We start from the raw sequence: 23,504 nt of genomic DNA, 5'->3' as shown, positions 1-23,504 counted from the left end.
ATTTCCGTGAAATGTGCCCATTGCCGTGCAATATGTAGGTCCCAGTGAAAATTCCCACTTCTGAAAGAATAGTGTAAATATACATATTTGCTAACACTTAAAAATAAATACACCAAACACTTATGCTTATTATTTTCTTAATCTTGTGATGACTATTAGGAATTGGTCCGTATTGTTACTTCACACCACAACCCACAATTATTTTCATGACATTTTTCGCCTGGATGGGATTGGCGGGAGGACAGGTTTGGTGTTGGTGCCAGGTCGTGTTTGGGAGCGAGCCACTCCAGGAGAGGCTGGTTTAGATAGTGCTGGTTTCACATCTGGCAGTTCTAATTGGGAAGCTTGTCTTGGAGTGTCTGGTGTGTTACTGGAATTAATGTAATCTGTGTGGGTAAAAAAGAAATAAAAAGAAAAACATTAAACTGGATAAACCTGAACACATCTCTCTCTCTCTTGCTCTCTCATTCTCTCTCTCCAATTTAAACCTAAAGGTTTACTATTCTATTGAGATTTTCATATGCTTGCACTAAAAGTCCTACAAACCTTTCAGACTGTCTAGTTCATGTCCCAGTCCTGATATATCCAAGGGCTCCACTGCAGGTTCTGCTCCAATAATCAGACCATTAGTTGGGGTGTTAGCACCAGAACTGCTCGCTGAAGAAAAGGCACCAGCTGATGAGAGCAGTGACATGCCTGAACTGGCATGAGATTCCACTGAACTTAGGGTGGAGAAACAAAATAAAAACAGAAACTGCTAAATGTATTTGTAATCACTTGGTAAGAAACCGTATCAGATTCAAAGCTATATTTAGAAACGTAATACATTCAATGACACGCATTTTGACTACAGGTCTTGTTCAATGTAGAAAAGCTTATCACTGAATCTATTACGTTTCTGTTAGTACTTCTAAATTTAGCACAATCGAGTAATAGATTTGAAAAGTTACAAAACTAACCCTGTGAAATTAGTAACTATAAGTTAATTTCAGATAGAAGAACAGTTGGAATTTCTGTGTCTTTTGTAAATGCATATAACGTTCCTATTATCATATGCAGCTGCTCTACTCCAATGGAGACTAACCTGCTGTCAGGAGAGAAGCTCCGATCATGTGTAACATTGCTGCCGCTTGGAAGCATCGAGGAGTAGGAAGCTGGGTCTAGAAGATGCTGACGAGGACCCAACGATGCAGGAGCAGTGAGTGGACCCCTAATAGATACAGGAAAACAACACACAAAAAGAGATAAAAACAACAGCTACTAATATAGGTCATGGTGTTCTAAAATCGTGTACAGTTTAACACTGTTAACTCTTACTGGTTTGCAAATCATATATTGTCAATGGTGACAGATACTTTATCATTCACTATTTTTAATTATATTGACTTGCATGTTTTAAGACAAATCTGTTGATTGAGGTTGGGACTGCGCATTATTTTGTATTGGCTACCATCTCATTGACACCCTCAACAAACCACAGACTTGGCACTAAAGCCTGGCAGACCAGGTTGAAAAAAAACCTGGAGATGGGCCATACCATCTGTGGCCCCGTGTAGTCAGCCAGCCCTGGGTCTTTATACATCAGCATTTTCATTAGCTCATCAAATTTAGGATATCCCTCTATGGTGTTTTTACCTGTCTCTTGGTACGATTTACACATCACACTAAACATTGCTGGGGCTGTTTTGCAAAGTTGCCCATATATAGAGTAATAAATAGTGTTGTGATAAAAAAAAAAAACAACAAAAAAAAAACGGTAAATCAAGCCTAACCTTGGATAACTATAGTTTCTGACAATTACTGTCAAGCATCACTTGGCATGCAATACAATCTAGATAAAAATAGGGTTTACCTTTTAAACAGGTGGGTATACGCACTGGGGCTCTTCCCCTGTAGAGCTTCCTTTGCTGCTTGTTGTCTTCTCTGAATTGAAGCCTGTTCCTATATTAAAACATACAAACCAATATTTAATCAGCTCCAAAACCGCAATAATCCAACCCAGACAGCTAATAATGATCAGTAAGAATTTACAAAAAAAGGCCTGTATTTGTTGATGCCACCAATGGGAAATTATGTATCTCATGTGTTATGGAACTATGCAGTGTTCACAACACATTTTGAATCCTGCATGATAGATTTAAATGTTTAATTGTTTTTAAAGGAGTTAATTCTTTCAGATTAAAGAATGTATTCTTTTTAATAACTGTTTAGGATTAATCAGTTTGCTCTGGATGAATCTGTAATAATGAAATAAAAAAGTAATGGATGTCTAATAACGTAAAAGTAAAATTAGTATACAATTACAAAAACAATTCAGAAAGACTTCAAACCTACAGACCACTTTATGAGCCCTAGTACTTAATACAGAAAATAATTACAAGAATATTCAAGTTTTAAAATAGCCCTAGCCTTCTTGTTTGTAGCGTTTGACCTTGCGATCAATCAGCATAATTCAAGTTCAAATTAAACGCTTGAAAACAATGTTCATGAAATGTGAACTAAACACCATATGTGTAAATTAGATTTTATTTTTCAAACTGGGGGATCTGCCATTTTGAAACTTATTCATTTTGTTTGTAAATATGTTTAAAATGTGTAAACGTAAAAAATAGAAATGTGTGTTACAACTATGAGACAACAATTTTAAAAAACTGTTAATGCTACAAAACAGGTAACAGAGAATAAGTGTTAATTGAATTAAGTGTAATAACACTGTTAGAATCTGGAAAGGCCACTGCAGATACAACATTGAACGTTATGTAGTAACTGCATCTACATTAAAGGAAAACTAACAGATAAAGGGCCTCATTTACTAAAGGTTCTTATGCGCTAACACGCATGTTATCCAAGGATAAGGAGCATGCTAGATAATCCAGTATTTACTAACCATGATAAAGCGAGACTTAAAGCATAACACATGCGTTAGCAGGCAGACCTTAAAAATAACACAATGGGTACATTAGCATCTGCTGAATATGCAAAATGCATGGTGATGTACTCAAATAAAGAGGCACGAGAGCACTAATGAGGCAAATGATATTCAGACGATTTTTACTAAACTGTGCTAACCATGAAGCACAACTTAAATCATGTGCTAGATAGCACTGATGAAATGCACGTGTTAAGAGCCGAGATCCGTCTAATGCTGTCTGTCAGCACAAGGTACAGGTATATGTATGTATGATACTACACATCCGAAACTCTGTAAATAAGACTAATTTTAAAATAAAAGTGTTTATATAATAAAATGCACACATACCAGCCGACTGCATAAAATAAAGAAATAAAGAAACAACTTTTAACAGAAATGCATACAAACAAAATAATTAACAGGACATTGAAGATAAATGCGTTTATGTAGCCTACAGACATAAAAAGAATGCAAAAGCTTACTATGCAAACAAACAAAAATGATCATAACTTACTATGCAAATGAAAAAAAAAGACATAACTGCATTCATACAGAGATAATTGAAACGCGGCAATATAAATAAGTAAAGTAAATTGGGTTTACAATCACAACAGCACGTCATATCAAAGAAGGAAGTGTTCTCCTAAATCACATACCTGCATACACTGCACTTTGTTTTTTTCTCCACACAATTTGGGCACAGCTATACCATTGCATGTGTCGGCTGGCACTAGGGTCGATACCTTCTGCATACCTACTTTTACTTCTGTACAAATAATTCTGTACCTACACAGCGTAACCGATTTGCACTTTTCTGTAAAAAATGATTCTTTGTCTAGCTACAATAGATTATACAGTAGGCTATGTACAGTATCGTTACTCCTAGTTATTATTACCTGTGCATTTCTTGCAATTGGTGTCTGCGAGATCCACATTGTAAAACACATGAACGGCATTTCAATGTTCAGAAATGCGTTGATCTCTGAACTATGCCACCTGGTCTAAATGCCAACTCCATACTCTGTTGTATTCACAGTTTCATTAATGTAGCCTAAGGACAGCAGACTGATCTAATCAATGATCGATAAAAAAATAAAAATAAAAAAAAGAACAGGCTACTATAGCCTACTGTATAAGTCAAATGCTTTTTATTCTGAACAGCCATGATGGTGTCTAGGTAGGATTGTTTATAACTTTTTATTTATTTATTTTAATGCATATCTCTGCTCATTCCTTTATAGTCAGTGGCCCCTATGTCGTCATTTCGTTAAGACGTGCCTTATCTTCTGTAATAAGGCATGTCTTAATGTGCAAATGATTTCCATAGCACGAGTTAGGCTTAATAGGCGGCATCCCCATTAGTAAATACCAACTTATTGATAGTTTTAAGACACTTGTTACAGGACTGTGTTAACATGCGTCTCATGGCTACTTTTAAGAACCTTTAATAAATGAGGCCCAAAATGTGTTAACAGTGACAGCAATATTCCTACCACTGGACTCCTTGGTGCTAGAAGTGCAGCCTGTATCCTGGCTGAATAGTTCCTGTTGGCAGAGTCAAAGAGTTCCTTAGCCCCAGTAGACTGAGCAAGTTTGCTGACATTCACACCACTGGGTGAGGATCTGTCTCTATCTGTAACCGGAGATTCTCTGGAAGAATCTTGCAAAAGAAGAACAAAATCACACATATATTGTTTTACACGTACTCCATGTTTGCATCACACATAGAATGCTGTATCTTTTAAATAAATTAAAAACACTTTTCAATCACAGTTATCACACATTATTTAGGTAGTACAAATACAATATTGAGCTGCATAAAATGTTAATCAAAAATCTACCAATAAATAAATGAATGTTTTTAAAATACAAAACAAAATATAAGTTGATTTTCATCATCAAGGAAAAATACAAAACCCACAAAGAGTATACTGTATTTATGGGAGGAAATGCCTTTAATGTTTATGATTAATTAGGTGCTTGCAAGAATTGTACATGCCATACACAGCTTGGAGTGCAGAAGAAATAGCTACCGTGTCTACATTTTGTTCAGACTACAGCAAGCTTGAATCTCCAGACAGGAATTAAATATTCACTGAATAAGGCAGCACAGTGGATCTTCCAAGCTAAGGCTGTACTGTATAGGAAATTGTATATGACAGTTCTTCTAGTTTTTCGGTGTTTGTATAATCATATGACAAGCGTAGACGTAAAATAAACTGCACAAGGCTAGCTCAGTGAGGCACCTGTTTTAATCTGCTTTACTGCTCCAAGTTACAGTACAAATGATGATTGGTTTTAATCAGACAACCTCCAGGCCAATCCATTCTAGTGACAGTTTGATTGCACTCACCTGTGTATGTCTGGTCTCCAGCAGTGGCTCCTGCATTTTCAAATCTTTCCCGTTCTCCCAGACCCAAGTATTCTCTTACTAACTGATTCAGCTTTTTGTAAGCATCTTGAAGATCATCTATATGTACAAGGGAAATGGAGAATTTTAATTTAATTTTATATTAAATCATGTAATAAATACTTACACAAGTCCTTCAATAGGTGATGTGTAATATCTCTTAAATAGTATGTACTCTCCTTAAGCAGTTAAAGGTTTAAATTGGTAAAACGCATAGAAATCATTTCATCTTTGTCGACTTGACCTTTTTTCTAAGTTTTACCCATGATTGATTGTTTTTAAAGTTGTGGATAAGTGGAACGTTATCTTAAAATCTATTTATACTATTGTGACATATAACATATAAAGAAAGTTAGTATAACACATGTTGATCTAGAATCATTACATTTTCTAGTATCTAAGAAATGAAAGTATAAACAGATTTCTCCAAACACTACATCATCTCTGCAGTGGCTTCTGGTGCAGAGATGATGTAGATGGTATTAAAAGATCATTTAAATGGCCTTGCATATTTAAATGATCTTTTAATACCATATATTCCTAGATGCCAACTCAGATCACAGAATGCCAGGTTGCCCCACAAATAGAAAGAAGAAAAAAAAAAACAAAAAAAAAAAACACAGGTGGTACAGCATTCAGTTATAAGGCCCCAAAACTCTGGAATGATCTGCCTAGCTCTGTAATGGAAACACCAAATACCACTCTTTTAAAACAAGATTAAAAAACACTTTTATAATGTAGCGTTTTTATGCTAAAATTAAGTTCCTTTTATTCTTTGTCTTGTTTTACTGTTCTATGTGTTTTTTTCCTTTTGTTGTTATTGCTTTTCTTGCATTCTCTTAATATTTGTCAATGTTTTCTATATTCATGTGAAGCGCTTTGTGAAATGCGCTTTATTCAAAATTATTATTATTATTATTATTAATAATCTTTATTGCTTCCTGTAGTGATACATACATTCAGTAAAGGTTAAGGCTTGCTTACCACATGGAATAACAGTATCAAAGAATCCTGGGAAATCCCTGTTCATTTTAATGTAGGTGTCAACTCTGGAAACAGCCGTCTCAATTTGTGACTTGCTGTAGAGCCCTCTCATTCTCAGGCGCCTGGAATACTCCTCTTTATCCATGGGGATAAGCAGGATGTAGCGTGGCTCAAAGCAGGTGTTTTTTAAACTGCGCACACCCTGAGACAAAAATCAAACTATATTACATTACAATAACAGAGATGGCATAAATGTTTGCAAAGAAGCCTCATTCACACTGATTTTGATTGATAACATGTGAATAGAAAACCCTGCAAGCATTCAAATCAATGGCTTTCAAGCCCACCAATGTGGTAAAGTTGTGACTCTCATAAAAGCAAGCATTTTGTACCATATACTGGCAATACACTAGGAATAATAATGAAATCTCAATTAACTTAAAAAAAAAAAAAAAAAAAAAAAAAAAAAACATTTAAAAAATTACAAAATATAACCTGTATAATTTTAGGTGTATTAGAAGTCATTTATCAATGAATGCTGCTAAATCATATTTGCATTCTATGATTCTATTGCATTTATTGTACTGTATAACCACTTGGTCACAAACAGGGAAATCTGTTGTTCAGCCAATCCACTTTTTGTATAAAGAAAGCCTAAAAACTCTAGACAAAAAAACTTTAGACAAAAAGATTTCCCCCATTGTTAAATTCTTACAAAATACAATTTGTTAAGTTTTGATAATTTTATACATTATTCATATGGAGTTCTGATTTTGCTCCTCCATCATTAAAATAATTAATTACACTCCGTTCTGAATTTAGCAACAGAATCACCAGAGTAGGCCGTCAATGGTAATTGTAGGCAAGACGTTGTACTAAATTTGCACAAACTGCATTCTCAATTATGAAAGGTATAATATTCTGGAATTCATTAACAGATGATATAAAAAATATGGTTAAACTTAAAACATGGTTAAAATATAAACAAACATGTATTCATTGATTAGGAGGGCTGTATTGTTGTGCATTCTGTAATTGATTGTTGATTGTGCAAACATGTATTCATTGATTAGGAGGGCTGTATTGTTGTGCATTCTGTAATTGATTGTTGATTGTGCAAACATGTATTCATTGATTGGGAGGGTTATGTTGTTATTTTTTCTGTAATTGACTGTTGATTTGCTTATCTTTGTTCTCACCTGCCCAGGAACTACCAATGAAAATAAGCTTTTAGCTAAATTTGGGTATAATGCATCATATGACGTGTTCATTTATATAAAACATTGTACAACGTCCCTGTTAAATAAATAAAATAAACAAATAAATGCAATATGCTTGAACTAAACTATTACATTTCAAACCTTGATTTCTTACCTCTAGCTCCATATGAACACAGCATGCCAGTCCCTCCCCTGCTACAACTTCAATAGCATCCCTGGTCAGCCCATAGTAATGACCACCATATTTCATGGTCTGAATAAACTTTCCCTTGGAAAGGAAAGACAAAAAAAATCTACAGGCAGAAGGCTTTATATAAATGTTGGTTAAAGCTGCTTAACAATTCTTTATGATAAAAAAAATCTTGAACAGAAACAAAAATAAAAAAGAAATTAATATAAAAACATATTTTGCATTTATTTTTGGGTCAGCAATTTCTAAAAACTTTAAAATTAAGTATAATCTATAGTTTTATATTCTAATATCTACATTAACAATAATACAGCAAACAGTTTATTTGTTTGAGCAAAAGTCCATGCACTGGCAAGGTTTGGTAGAATGGCAGACATCCATGACTACTAAATTCACCAAAAATTAATAAAACAAAAAAGGAAAAATTAGCACTCCTACCATGCGTATCATGTCCTCAAACACCTCCTCAGAGACAAAGTGATAATCACTTCCATCCACCTCGCCGAAATATGGACTTCTTGTGGTGTGGCAAGCACTGAAGAAATATTACAATACATCTAAGCAGAAAAATCACATGCCTTACAAATATACCACACACAGATACTTGTAAATTCTCTTTACAGGAACATTCCTTCCAAAGTATGCTGCGGGAAGTGATGATGAGATCCAGACATTTCTGCAAAGCAGAAATGTCTAAGCACACAGGAAACAGGTTATTTATGCGGATGTCCAGCTTTTTATGTCTCTAAATATGTCAACAAAACTACCTATCTACATTTCATGTACAGGTGTAAATATTTATTTACCATGTTGTACATATTCACAGCTGCAACTCATAGTGGTTTCGATCAAGGTGTTTTATATCCCATGATAAAAGTTGAGATGTGCGTACATTGTCAATATAAATTTCCTATGTGCTGAATGATTATTTATATATGGTAAAGCGGTAGAACCTTTGTAAACAAATCTTGTAAGAGCCAGCAACACTTCTAATAACATGTCATTTGAAATGCTGATTTAAAAAATAAAATAAGAGTGTACAATATGTAGTAAATAATACTTCTGAGGTGAATGATTAAGAAAACCCCTTGGTCTACACAACTGATCTTTTATGGATTACTAGTAATCAATTACACCCCACAAAACAATCATTGAATACTATCTAGTAATGACGCGGCTACAATAAATAATACATATCATACATAAGGCTGTATTTTTTTCATAGTTATCAGATTTCCGTGAAATGTACCTATTGTCATGTGATATTAAGTTCCTCGTAAAAAAGTGACCATTTCTGAAAAAATTGTGTAAATATGCATATTTTTTTTATTGCTTAAAAAGGAAATACAGCAAACGTTTGCCTTATTGACTCACTATCTTTAGGAACATGACCGATGGTTTAGTTTGCAAAATATTCAACAACTTAGCACTTATGTTTATAATGAACATTTCTTCTATAATAACGCCAGAGAAACTGATCAATTCTGAACATGATAATTCAGTTTTTTGAATTACCTACACTGAATTACCTATTTTTAGACTGTGAAATGCTGTAAAATAAGCAGTTTTTGTTAAAGTGAAAATAAATACAACCCTCATCATACATTCTAGTAACATACATACATATTTATACAGCATTACATGTATATCTTAAAAGCAAACCAATGGCCATTAAAAAGGAGATATATATATATATATATATATATATATATATATATATATATATATATATATATATATATATATATATATAGATAGATAGATAGATAGATAGATAGATAGATAGCTAGATATAGAGATATAGATATAACTGTATTTATCCTTGACAAAGTAAAAGTATAAATGTGTACTTCCTGTTTGATTTTGCCAGCTTTTTCAGTTTAGTGGAATCTATTTGTCACTGTGACTGATTTGTTCTGTGCTGTGTAATCTGAACTCCAGGACAGCTGCCAGTGGGCTATGTACCTGCTTTCAGCGATCGGTTTTATGTACTGTGGGTATCTGCTGTTTTTCAAGTTAATTTAATGCATCATTCAATCATTGCTATCAATTGCATTCATCACTGCAATCAATCATTGCTGCTTTATAGCAGTTTAAAGCGATGACAGATGCCTTGACTTACCCATATGCAAAAAAGTTACTGAATTCCCGGCATAGTCTGTGAGCAAGTTCCCGTTTTCCACAAGCCTGTGGGCCTGTCAGAGCCAGCATTGGATAAGGGGCATCCAGGCTGGGTAAGGTGCTACGAAAAAATGAATACATTCGGGGTTTAAACTTTAATTTACAGACATCACTAAAAGTAGAGGTAACTACCCTTAGCTAAAAGTCACCTGAAAGTCACACATAATAATTTTATGCTGATTGCTGCTTATGAGTCAGGCTGTATTTAACTAGTACGTGTCAAATGCAAGTCAATTTCAAATGCACTGAATTGTTGCCAGTCTGTCCTTCTAAAGGGGGTGTTAACCGTGGGAGAGTACAGTGAATTATTCTCTGGCAGCAGTCACATTAGGTTACAAAGTTTGGGACTGATGTACACAGGCACTAGCCAATCTGCATGAAGAAGTAGGGCAGTCTGCCCACTGTGATTGGCAAAACTAAAAAAAATACTTCTTTTGATTTTATAATGTTATCGAACTTCAGTCTACCGTGAGAACTAAATTCACTACCTACATTAATTATGACTTCAGTTTTCATTTAGATATATTATACTTGCTGTATGAAGTACGGCAATTAATCAGATGTGCATTTGTTTTAACTTGCTTTACTTATTTGTTGTCCTGGTTACAGCCAGCCTCAGAAACAGTACCATGATGATACAATTAAATCCCTTTTAAGTATTTCCATCAATAAATAAGTTTGTTAAATATATACAGTATAACAGTTTATCCAAAGACACTTACAATTAATTTCCTTCTTTAGCTAGATCACTGTACAATATAGTTACTAGCTTTCAGTGTATAAAATCCCAGGATTAGGCATATAAGTACCAGTACCTGATTGCCACCTATTGATAAAAACTAACAGTCACAATGAGGTTTTCAAATTTACCTGTGATAGATGATCTGTGGTTGCCTTAGATTATATACAACATGTGTCATGTGATCTTTGGCAGCAATTACTTCAGGAGGTGGGTCATATTTATTCACTGCTGCCACCTAAAAGAACAGATAAAAAAATATTGTATTGAAAACAAATAAACAATGCGAATGAATTTGTTTTAGGAAAAAATTAACTACATTTTAAGCAATATTCCTGCTATCTCAAATGATTTATTTGATGTATTTTTCATTTTTGTTATTATATACAATCTTTATACAGTTTATTTATTTCTTTGCTAAATCAAAACCTAAACTTTACAGAATGCATGCAAGTAACCACACTTACACACACACACACAATCTTGAACTGACCTTGAATTGTATTACATGGTAGTTTTTGAAGATCATTTTTTGATAGAAATATGCAACAACTGTATACCTTTTCTTCAGCTTTCACAGGCTCTAGATCCAAGACAGTCAGTCTTTGAAGAATAAACAGGACAGAGAGATGATAATCAGGCTGCTCCTAGAATTAAGATAGTATTGTTTATAGTAAAAACAAAAAACAAAAAAAAGTCTGAGGTTTACAACCAGACTACGAAGTGCCTTTAGTTTTAGTTATGGATTCTATTTTCACACAAGCACACAAAGATATTATATTTGGTAAAATTGATTTGGACTTTCTTACCCGAACAGGGTTCCTCAGCAGATTTAGTACTCGAAGCAGAGGTAGCTCCTGAATGTGTGTGGCTTCATTTATCTCTTGGATCTATTTAGTTTAAAGTTATAAAACAAAGCCAATTAAACATTTCAGTTTAGACAGGTGTCCTAAAATGCTAAAATATGTGTACTATGTAGTCGTTTTTCTATGTTATACCTACGGTCAGTATGTTTTGTGCTATAAAATGAACTATTGGTTACATTTTTAGCTATACTGAAAATATATTTGTCATTTTAAAACACGTTAATTATTGCTGATAAATTTGTTTGTCTGAATCAATTATTTCCTTAATGGAATTTAATAAGGTACTTTTTTTTTTTTTTTACAGAGCAAGCACAGTGGCTTGCGAAAGTATTGACCCCCCTTGGCATTTTTCCTATTTTGTTGCCTTACAACCTGGAATTAAAATTGATTTTTGGGGGGTTTGTATCATTTGATTTACACAACATGCCTACCACTTTGAAGATACAAAATATTTTTTATTGTGAAACAAACAAGAAATAAGACAAAAAAACAGAACACTTGAGCGTGCAGAAGTATTCACCCCCCCAAAGTCAATACTTTGTAGAGCCACCTTTTGCAGCAATTACAGCCGCAAGTCTCTTGGGGTATGTATGTATAAGCTTGGCACATCTAGCCACTGGGATTTTTGCCCATTCTTCAAGGCAAAACTGCTCCAGCTCCTTCAAGTTGGATGGGTTCCGCTGGTGTACAGAAATCTTTAAGTCATACCACAGATTCTCAATTGGATTGAGGTCTGGGCTTTGACTAAGCCATCCCAAGACATTTAAATGTTTCCCCTTAAACCACTCAAGTGTTGCTTTAGCAGTATGCTTAGGGTCATTGTCCTGCTGGAAGGTGAACCTCCGTCCCAGTCTCAAATCTCTGGAAGACTGAAACAGGTTTCCGTCAAGAATTTCCCTGTATTTAGCGCCATCCATCATTCCTTCAGTTCTGACCAGTTTCCCAGTCCCTGCTGATGAAAAACATCCCCACAGCATGATGCTGCCACCACCATGCTTCAGTGTGGAGATGGTGTTCTCAGGGTGATGATAGATGTTGGGTTTGTGCCAGACATAGCGTTTTCCTTGATGGCCAAAAAGCTCAATTTTAGTCTCATCTGACCACAGTACCTTCTTCCCTATGTTTGGGGAGTCTCCCACATGCCTTTTGGTGAAAATCAAACGTGTTTGCTTATTTTTTTCTTTAAGCAATGGCTTTTTTCTGGCCACTCTTCCGTAAAGCCCAGCTCTGTGGAGTGTACGGCTTAAAGTGGTCCTATGGACAGATACTCCAATCTCCGCTGTGGAGCTTTGCAGCTCCTTCAGGGTTATCTTTGGTCTCTTTGTTGCCTCTCTGATTAATGCCCTCCTTGCCTGGTCCGTGAGTTTTGGTGGGTGGCCCTCTCTTGCCAGGTTTGTTGTGGTGCCATATTCTTTCCATTTTTTAATAATGGCTTTAATGGTGCTCCGTGGGATGTTCAAAGTTTTGGATATTTTTTTATAACCCAACCCTGATCTGTACTTCTCCACAACTTTGTCCCTGACCTGTTTGGAGAGCTCCTTGGTCTTCATGGTGCCGCTTGCTTGGTGGTGCCCCTTGCTTAGTGGTGTTGCAGACTCTGGGGCCTTTCAGAACAGGTGTATATATACTGAGATCATGTGACACTTAGATTGCGCACAGATGGACTTTATTTAACTAATTATGTGACTTCTGAAGGTAATTGGTTGCACCAGATCTTATTTAGAGGCTTAATAGCAAAGGGGGTGAATACATATGCACGCACCACTTTTCCGTTATTTATTTTTTAGAATTTTTTGAAACAAGTTATTTTTTTCATTTCACTTCACCAATTTGGACTATTTTGTGTATGTCCATTACATGAAGTCCAAATAAAAATCCATTTTAATTCCAGGTTGTAAGGCAACAAAATAGGAAAAATGCCAAGGGGGGTCAATACTTTCGCAAGCCACTGTACATATATTCTGCCTGGGTTGCTTAGCAATAGCATTCAAGTTCATTTTTCTCTGTCACAGATGCATGCTTGGCAGAACATTTAAAAAAAAAAATGTAAATGGGTAGACCTTACCTGATTGTCCTCAAGATCAATGGTTTCAAGCAGATTGTGATTCTCCAGTCCGCGCAGACTCTGGATTTTATTAGAGGACAAGTCCAAGGTCTGCAAAGTTTGAAGGTTCTCTAAGTTTGATATTTTCTGGATCTGGTTGCCCCTCTAGGAATTAAAATTAAACAGTCATTGCATGAAAACAGAAACCATGCTCTAATTAGCTTATATAAATCTCTATGACTTATTCAATTTTTAACTAACATATACCTTGATAGATGAAGGTTAGGTGCTGAAATTATTCCATCAGTTATCAACAAAACTATTTACTTGTACTTTGCCCCCCTATGTTACAAAGCTATGAATTTTAATCTCAGTGCCTGCCAGTCAGCCTGTCACCTGTGCTGAAGCTTCAGCAGGAGCACACTCCGGTTCTTGGCTGCGTACAGCAGGGGGCCTGTGACCAGTCAGCCCTCAACGCTCTGGAGCCAGTGGCTCACTGACGGCCCAAGAGTGGACAATGACAGGGGCTTGCTGCGAGAAAGCTTGAAAGTACTCCAGGTTCACCCTTACCCAGCAGCATCCACTGTAGGTGATTGATAACGGAATACTTTTAACAGCTGAGTTAGAATAAATACTGAGGTAAAGGACAACATAAATGTAATTAAAAATGTGAGGTGTTGGATCCATGCTGGTATGCCATATGTTTGTATATATAATAGTGTTGTTAAAAAAATAAATAACTGGGCCAGTGTTTGAAAAGCGTGAAGCACACCTCCATCTGTATCCCGATTCTGAGTCACTTACCAAATCTGAAGATGCACTTTGATCCTGTTTTTTTTATGTTATTGTTAATCCCTACTGTCGCACACATCACTTGCCATTTTAGAAAATTTTGCGCAAATTCTGGCAAAGTGTGTTATGATAATTATTTCAAATATTTATCAACGGTGCAATTTATTGCGAACTCTGACGTGGATTTTTGCCTTTAAATTCATGTGTAGCATCGTTTCTAATACTTCAGATAGTTTCTCCGCCACACTAAAGAAAATAATTATTACTTCATAATAATGATAATTACTCCATACCGCTGTTTTCACATTGCACTCCTAAAGTCTTCTCTTGTTGATCAACGAATGAGCACTGACACAGAGTGAAATGGGCGGAGATTTGGGACTGAAAGCTCGGCCAATCAACATGCAGTGATTATACTTAATTTAATCATGGCCAATAGCAACTAACAGAAACAGCAGCATGAGAAAACAGAATGCAAGCAGCACAAACTATGCTGAATGAAAACGCATTTGAGAAACGCTGTGCTAGTGGACTCTGTGAGTGGATGGAATGCATCAGTGCTGGATGAAAAGCAGATTAAGTACCAGCATCAAAATAAGTCCCGGTACGGAGTACCCATGAGTACCAGCAGAATTTCACACCTACATTGCAGCACTGGCCAACATGAAGCGTTCCATTAATTTTTTAACATACTAACTACACAGCTATGCAGAATATGCGGTTTGAAATAGCTTGGTTAGTGGGGATTTACTTTTACAAAATAAAAAAGTAAACCTTATGTCATACTCAATAACATTCCATTATCAGCAATCTATCATTTCCAACCTGACAAGCAGACAGCTCTGGAAAGCTGCTGTTAAAACAGTGATTAATAGAACCTTTCATTTTATAAATCCTTGATCACACTTTTGTTTTGTTTTTTCTGGATTCCACCTTGACACTTGCAATACTTATTTATGAAATCCACCTCTTAAAAACAAAGCATTGCCAAAAGGAAAGAATATTTATAGCTCTTCTGAGCAAGAGAGTGACAGTATGGTATGTTATTTAATTGAAAGATCGAAGCATACTGGAAGTGTAACAGAAGAATTTCACTTACCAGACAAAGCTTTTTAATAGGCAGGTTGTTTAGTCCACTAATATTTGAGATCCTGTTATTTGCCAGGCTGAGGCAGGTTAGGCATTTGCAATTCTCCAAGCCTTGAATTTCACTGATGTCATTGTCTGTCAGTTGAAGAGCAGTGTTAAGACAATAATTGTAAGTTATGGGTGACCTAGACAGCACTTATCATGACCACTATAGAAAGTGTTAAGACAAATTACGATAGCCCATCAACCTATTATGGGTTCAACTTTCATACTTAAGTTTGTGCAAATGAAAGCTGGTGGACTGACAGCAATGGAGAAGAGCGGGTACTTGGTTTTAGATCAGAATACATATCTACAGTGTTAGTAAATCAATAATTTTCAGCAGTAAATCAATCATTCAAATGGGTTGCAGAAAACAGTGCTACCCACCTTTCGGGTTTGAGTCTGAATATACCAAACTGAAAGTCAAAGTTTTCACACTCCATCATCCATAAATTAGAATAACTTATATTGTTTGAAAAGGGGATATGACAGATGACTGAAAATTATGTTGCCTTTTATTATGCCTGCAGGGTCCAAAGTAAGGCCAATCAGTCAATAGTTTTTCAAGTAAATTGGAGAACTGTCACTCAAATAGTCACAAAATGACTACCTCTCAGCACTATGAACAAAATACGCAGTAAATTCAGCCAGTCTTCAGATTTTTAATTCACAGTAAAAAACTAACTAGAGCCCTCCATTTTCATATTTTTTCTTTCACCTTGCAAACATTTTGAGTGTTTCTTATTTCAATGAAATGCACGGTTTTATAACAGCTGATTTTCAACAGTCAGTACCGTTGTAAGAGCCAGTGCCACCTAGTGAACATCTAATGGGAACTCTGTGAAAAATGTGAAAATGTAATTTGAAGCAACAACATGCCAGCTGCGGATGAGAAATAAACAGTGTTTGATTGATCTATTGTACTGTACCCTAGCAGCTTGTTCGGTACGTTTTAATACACGTTCCGTTTCTTATCTTGCCACTGTTTTGTCCTAAACTAGAGCACATTTGCATACAGCATATTAACCTTAATTGTCAAATATGTCAAATTAATTTAAAAAGGTAAGCTGAGGAATCTGTCATTAATTCATACAAGCTTCTGCTGGTTTGTTACAGGTGACTTTTCAAAGCATAAAGGACTTCAGATTGTGAATTATTTATAACTGAACTGCCTTGAAGCCACAGCTATCCTCTAAACCAAAGTCATCTGATACAATTGTCTAAGTACATCTAACAAATTGCAGGAAGCCCAGAGACAAGTTTGTATTGTAACAGAGAACAGAGAACACTTCCAATACCTCTACTAAAAATGTCTCTTACCTACAAAAAAACCCCAGTATTTAAATACCTGTTTAACCCTAAATGCAGGTCCCTTCAATCACTTTGTTTACATTAATAAAACCCATGAATATTAATTGTAATTCTGCAATAGAGCCATAATACTTTTTAATGCATCCCTCATGTAAAAATGCCTCGCCACTATTCTAACAGAGTGGTGTCTCCCATGAGGAAAATAAACTGCATTTCACATCCACTAATGGTACTTTTTATAATGGTAAGTTATCAATTCACTTTGTAACTGCTGTTATGGGCTTTAAATAAAACTGGAGGAAAAAAAAAAACATTCAGAATGCTTTTGTGCATGTAATGTAAAAACTCTCTGTGTATACAGTATTTCTGTAGTTTATTTTTGTCCTTGAACTCATTTAAACCATGGTTTTTCCAACCATGATCCCGTATTTGATGATACATTAAACCAAGATAACATGTTGCAACGTGAGAAAGATCTCAGTGTAGCCCCTGCGCCTAGAGCTACAGAACCGCTTTAGAGTCATGTCCATAATATATATATATATATATTATATATATATATATATATATATATAGATATATATATATACTGTATTTATTTTTTAAATTTCCTATGGTAGGTCAATTTGTTAAGACCATCCAGTATCAACTTGTGCAGAGACTGGTAAGCGGATAGGTCTTTCATTTCAGTCATATGGTTGTAGGAAAAATCTACTTCCTGAAAACAAGATACCGGAATTTTAATTAAAAGCAAAATGCTTAAAAGCATACACAAATACTTCTATGATATAATAATAAGGTTAAAATGTAACGTACTACTGTACATTAAAACTAATATATAACTTATATAAAAATAACAACACAGTCTCCAGAATTAATACCGTATCCAAAGTCAGTATTCAAAATTGCAGAATATAGTGCTCGATAAGACCCTACCTAATAAACTGCATTTCACACCCACTTGCAAATGAAAATGCACAAAAGCAACTATGATCACAGGTTTTAAAAAAAGCATCATATTATCGAAAACTGTTTAATGATTAACTTTTACATTACCATTCCTTGCCTCGTTTGCTTTGTTTTTGGAAGAAGACGTGTGTAACTGCAGTGCACAATAAAGACAGACTGATTCCATCCCAGAATAAAAGTGGGCTGTGACGGATAAACAAGTCAACCGTAACACTGAAGAGATGGGCTTTGTATCAGAAAACTGGTGAAAGAGTTGGAAATCGAGTGTGACGGGTAAGTGCCTAAATTTGTTACATATACACCACCCACTCAATATACCGTGTCCAATATTAATCCGCTATGTATCAAAAGACCTGATATAGCGAGAGACCCATAGAAACCCATAGAAAAAAGAATTGATAAATACTGTGCAACCACTCCCTCGTTTTATCGGGGGTGTCAAGAGTCCAGTATAAATCCTCTACGCAACCCGCTTTTTCTCATTTTTTATATAAAAAGCAGCACATTTTTTAATTTTTACAGAAGAGGGTAATTGTTTCTCATCAACTTCAGTCTCCAGTTAATTTCATGAGTTTTCCTCTTAAATGCACAAACCCGTTGCATAGGAGTCTTGTTGCTAGGGAGCTGATGTCACTGCCTTGTGACTTTTGCTAGTGCATTGCTGCCACAGTGCTTTTCGGTAAACCGAGTCTTTCTGCTATTTTTCTGGTAGTTTATCTTTTCTCGTTTAGTTGTATCACTGACATTTTGAGATCGTTGCTGTACTCTTTAGTTTTAACCATTTTTGTTGCTTTTTTGAATCACACATTTCAAATTTATTTTTCAGCATGTGATAATTATAGAATAAATACATACATAATCATCATCAGGTGTTGGTTTTCAGTCATGATAATTGTCAGTAATTAGCAATGAATGGGTTTCATACAAAATATATTGATTGCCCAAAACCTTTGTCAAAGTATGAAATTAGTTTTTTCACATTTTAAATTGTATGCATGTTATGTAATAACTTGTTGTTTTATTATAAAGCTGAGTCTCTACTTTAATTTGCATCTTTCAATAGAACAATTAGAAATTATAAAAGTCGCTTTCTTTGTTGTTTTTCTCATTTTTTTTTGACTGCCCAAATACTTTGGTCTGCGACTGTATATGAACTGTTAAGAAGCCTATACAAAGTACAACAAAATGTTGTTTTAGTGGAACTTTTTTGTGAATATTTTAAACATAAATATAAATTAACATGTTATTAACTGATTGTGTTATTGTTCATGTTTATATTCTTATAATTGAAGTAGTGGAATACAGTCTAGAGAAAAACAAGAGGCCACTTAGCCTTTTTTATGTATTTATTTCTTTTTTAATAACGGTAAAAAAAAAAGTTACACTCTGGTATTTAAAATGCATCCACCCTCAACTAACCTTGAGATTTTTGGGTGCTTTGAATCCAAAGAATTCAGTAAGTTCATTGTGAGATGCATCAAGTTCAACTAGATATGGCATGTGGCTCACACACGACAAATCTGAAAAATATAACAGAGTTGAACACTGTACCAGCCAGCAAAAAAACAACAGGTACATGACAGTAAAATGTACATACTGCATCAATTAATAGATATTCTTTGACAACACATAAGAAAATCTGAATACCTTTAATCTTATTATATGGAAGTTCCAGTTTCTGAAGATGGACATATTCGCACAGAATAGATATGTCAACTAAGCTAAGCCTCTGTGAAAAAGAAAAATGTTAGTACCAAAAATAAACGTGTATATAAGATATATGGAAACAATTCTACATAAATATATTCAAACAAAACAGGATTGCATATACAAATATACTGTAAAAAGGGAAGTACAAATTATACTTAATTTGTTTGGAACCAAGTGTACTTCTAAACTGGTATAGCGTTGTGACTTACTGGTAACGACAGATGAAGATAGGCCTGTTCAAGCCCAGTAGCAGAACGCCCCAGGTTAGATAGGCCATCACAGACTGTCTTCTCTTTTAAAAGGTCTTCCTCCTTAAAAAAAAAAAAAAGTATTTTGACCCCATCAGAATGTTTTTGTGCATGTAATGTAAAAACTCTCTGTGTATACAGTATTTCTGTAGTTTATTTTTGTCCTTGAACTCAGATCCTTAGCAGATTCCTACTAAGATCAAAAAGTGGTTTATTTAATTATTTTTTATAAACTGACTGAAACTAACTTTATGTTTAACATATACTCAAATTACTGACATATCTTTTGCCATCTGCTAAAAGGGCAAAACTGCTAAACTGCTACTTTCAGAAAACAAAAACAAAAAACAAAATTAAACTTACATTAAAAATCACTACCAATTAAATTGTAGACATCTACAGGGCTTTCTGGAGCATGGCAAGGAAGAAAACTTTTTTTTTCTTACAATTCCAGATTCTCACCTCTTTTTTTTTTTTTTTTTTTAATTTATTTATTTCAAATTTCAGCTTCCCTGTTTTTGCATTTTGGTTTTATTTTGTCTTAGTTCTGCCAAAAGGGCGAAAATGCAATGTTGTTATTATTATTATTATATATTATTTATTTATTTATTTATTTATTTTTATTTTATTTTAAAGAGACTTTTTTCTTGAGGTTATTGATCACAATGGTGATCACAACTGAAAACAACCTTGGTTGTCGAGGATTTGTGGCACATTCAACAACCCTGTTTCTCAGAGATGTCGGGTTCAGTGGCCAAGAGTTGCGTCGCACAGTGAAAAACTTATCTGAAGCAGCAGAAAGGAGCAGCAACTGGCTGTGGTTGAGACGGAAAGATTCTCAAGCACAAATGAAAGAAAGGAACGCTGGTGTACGGGTAAGTAAGATGGGCTGGGTTGAGTGGGGGATGGAGGGGGTTTATGATGGGACGCCAGAAGTCGAGTCCTCTAGACGTGTTTTGGGCTAGTCGACGAAACACCGAGGGATGAAGGTGCCCACTTGAAGACCCCAAAGATGTACCCTACTTAGCTCTATCCAGACCGTTGTCATGCTAATGTGCTGGGGAGGCAAAATAAGATGATCCCTGGAGCCAGCATTACACTTCAGTCATGAACACCAGGCAGAAGGATATCAACATCATCAGATGGAAAGCAATGCAAATGGATGGAGACGCAGATGGATCACACTATTTTACTGTAAAGCTACGTCTTAGTTGGTGCTTATCTTGGCGAAAGCAGCGTTCAAATCACCATGAAGTTTTAACATCTACTCTCATGTAATGGAAATCATTATATATAGTAGCACAATATCTTAAAAAAAAAAAAAAACACGTCAACACAGCTAAAAAACTCTTTATTGCAAAGTGTGTATAATAGGCAACAGAAAGCTCCTGATCCTGATAGAGGCTGTTGTGCTGGTCTAAAGATAGGACGTACCACCTTCGCCTTGTTTTGTTTAAACGCGTTTCAAACTTATGTAAAAAAAGCGAGAGTGTCCATAAGACTTTATATCTCCCTGATGATCAGAGATGCCCTTAGTTTTAGCATGATATTCCCTTTTGGCATTCATTTTCTCACTTAAACTAGCCATCAATGCAGTTTCGCCGTATTAGGTAATGGTCGCGAGAGTGTAATACAACACATACATTATGTTTGGATTGTATCTTTAAAACTTTGCGGGGTTTTATGTCATACTGTTATCGCACTTGCTTCCTGCTAATGTATACCTGCTTGCTAATAACTGTACAATGAAACCAACATATCAGTTTTTTTTTTTACCTCCACCAAGACTTCTTCCTCCTCAGAGCCTGAGTATTCAGACCCCTCGCTGCTTCTGTCGGGACTCTCGGGTAACTCGTCCTGATGATATAAAGTCTCTGGCACACACGGTGTTCCAGAAGTAGTACCAAAAGTGGATATTCTCCCTGTGGTTTCCTCCAGGTTAAAATGAACAGGCGAGACAACGGTTGCCATAATATAACGTTTTCTTTCTTATTATTTTGTATATATTAGGAATGCTGCAGCACTGGGAAATAAATATAATTACATAAAATATATTACTGTGCAGTCTTACTACAAAAGTCACAGTACACAGTGTTTACTGTATGGTTGCCTAGAAACTGTTTATCGAAGTTGCTTGGGAATTGTATGCTAACACGGTGCATTCTGGGATTGTTTAATTTTAGTTTGGTACGCCGTCAGAAGACAGTTGATTCTAATAATCTATTAGGTAGGCACAGTGAAAACGTCAAAAAAATAATAATAAAGTATTGCAGCAGTCTAGAAATAAGTATACAATAAATGGTCTAATAATAGTATACAAATAATTACTATACAGTACTTAAATTTACAAATTTTCAGTTCGTCATCTTGAGGGTTTTCAGGCCGTTGTCATTTGTATGTATTTAAGTTTTTTTTGGTTTTAAACAGACGGCAATTCAATCCTTCCCGTTCATATTTGCGGTTATTCGGAGTGACTCGTATTATTAAATTGACATACGATGTGGGCTAGATCCTAAGTGCATAGCGGCGTATTGCAGATAAAGCATCGAGGGCACTGCTGTCACTGCTTAAAAAAGACACTTTGGTCCATTACTGCATGTTAGATATATTTAAGGCAGCTGAAGAGCCGCTCCTGAGCTTACACGAAAATATTTTAACCAAACAAAAAACACAGTACTCACGAAGTTACACCAGAACATGAACGTGAGAACCAGTGATAACATGGCTAGTGTCTGTAAAGTGGTCACGAAATCAACTTTCAACCTTTAAGAATGTTTAAATCCTCTGTGGATGTTTTTAACCGTTGCTATTTGTTGTTGTATGGTTGTTGTGTTTAATAGTAACCTTGCTGCAACAAGGTGCCCCTAAAAACTATCCTGTGCAAATGTATGTAAATACTGCTTTCAGGCCATGGGCAGATGGCACTTACAAGGATTTCTGCTGTAGACTTTGTTTATGTATAATTTAATGTTTCCCAGTTATTCAGGGTTTCATTTAATATGAGAATGTAAACCATGAACATAAACAGGCTTTAATCCTGGCTCAGCCACTGACTGTGTGCGAGCAAGTCACTCAACCGCCTTGTGCTCTGTCCTTCAGATGAGACTTAAAACTGAGGTCCTATTGTAATTGACTCTGCAGCAGCAGTTGTGATGCATAGTTCATCCCCTAGTCTCTGTAAATTGCATTGGATAAAAGACTCTGAATAATAATAATAATAATAATAATAATAATAATAATAGCTTATTGTGCACACTGACTACTGCAACTACATTTTCACTCAACTTTCTTGTCTTCTTGCTTATCTAACATGCCACAGACCAACTGAAAACATCTGATTTCATCACGCCTTAGAACAGAACCTCTGGGAATGTTGACTCAATATTTGAGGATACAGCTACGGCTAAAAGTTTTGCATCCTCCTATAGAATGAACTAATGTTGCTTCACTAAAGTTAAATGAAACCTGATGAATAATGTTATGTTAACATATTTAATTAGACACTGCTTTGTAGTTTTCCATATACTTAACGAAAAATGTCACATTTCGAAATCTAACATGAAATACTGTACTACTATTATGGCTTCCAGGAGACTTTTGCGTTATCATTTTGTAGTTTCTTTGATTAAATGATGTTAAATAAACGATCACAATTATGTTCATGTAGTTTATTATGAAAGAACTGTGAAGTCCCATATTTGCTGCAATGTTTATTAACGAAGCATACACTAACATGATAATCAGTGACGAAAAATAAATATAGGAAATTAAGGCTCATTTTGTATTCAAGGATTGGAG

At 35.2% G+C, this 23,504-nt stretch overlaps 1 protein-coding gene across 1 annotated transcript; it reads right to left on the bottom strand.

Moving 5' to 3' along the window:
* Positions 1–538: 538 nt before the first annotated feature.
* On the bottom strand, positions 539–21,797 carry lrguk (leucine-rich repeats and guanylate kinase domain containing). The gene is made up of 19 exons (XM_041257791.1): positions 21,483–21,797; positions 19,668–19,769; positions 19,396–19,477; positions 19,168–19,268; positions 17,416–17,497; positions 15,437–15,561; positions 13,567–13,710; positions 11,445–11,525; positions 11,196–11,282; positions 10,767–10,873; positions 9,838–9,957; positions 8,154–8,250; positions 7,680–7,793; positions 6,306–6,507; positions 5,265–5,381; positions 4,405–4,571; positions 1,853–1,941; positions 1,085–1,210; positions 539–722 (listed from the first exon to the last, which is right to left on the bottom strand). Exons 1-19 carry the CDS (start codon positions 21,675–21,677, stop codon positions 539–541), a joined length of 2,322 nt encoding a protein of 773 aa, XP_041113725.1. The 5' UTR covers positions 21,678–21,797.
* Between the last annotated feature and the right edge of the window lie 1,707 nt (positions 21,798–23,504).

This window comes from Polyodon spathula, chromosome 8, assembly GCF_017654505.1.
Source record: "Polyodon spathula isolate WHYD16114869_AA chromosome 8, ASM1765450v1, whole genome shotgun sequence".
NCBI lineage: Eukaryota > Metazoa > Chordata > Actinopteri > Acipenseriformes > Polyodontidae > Polyodon > Polyodon spathula.
Note: the sequence above shows the minus strand (reverse complement) of the source record. Positions and strands in the feature narration are given on the sequence as shown.

What these genes read in the sequence shown, in the direction of transcription:
- lrguk (XM_041257791.1), bottom strand. Translation starts at nt 21,677, where the DNA reads ATGGCAACCGTTGTCTCGCCTGTTCATTTTAACCTGGAGGAAACCACA. An exon ending in AGGAAGAAGTCTTGGTGGAG is followed by an intron (nt 19,770 to 21,482) that starts GTAAAAAAAAAA and finishes TTTTTTTTTAAG; the next exon opens with GAGGAAGACCTTTTAAAAGA. An exon ending in AAGCACCCAAAAATCTCAAG is followed by an intron (nt 17,498 to 19,167) that starts GTTAGTTGAGGG and finishes TCTTGTTTTCAG; the next exon opens with GAAGTAGATTTTTCCTACAA.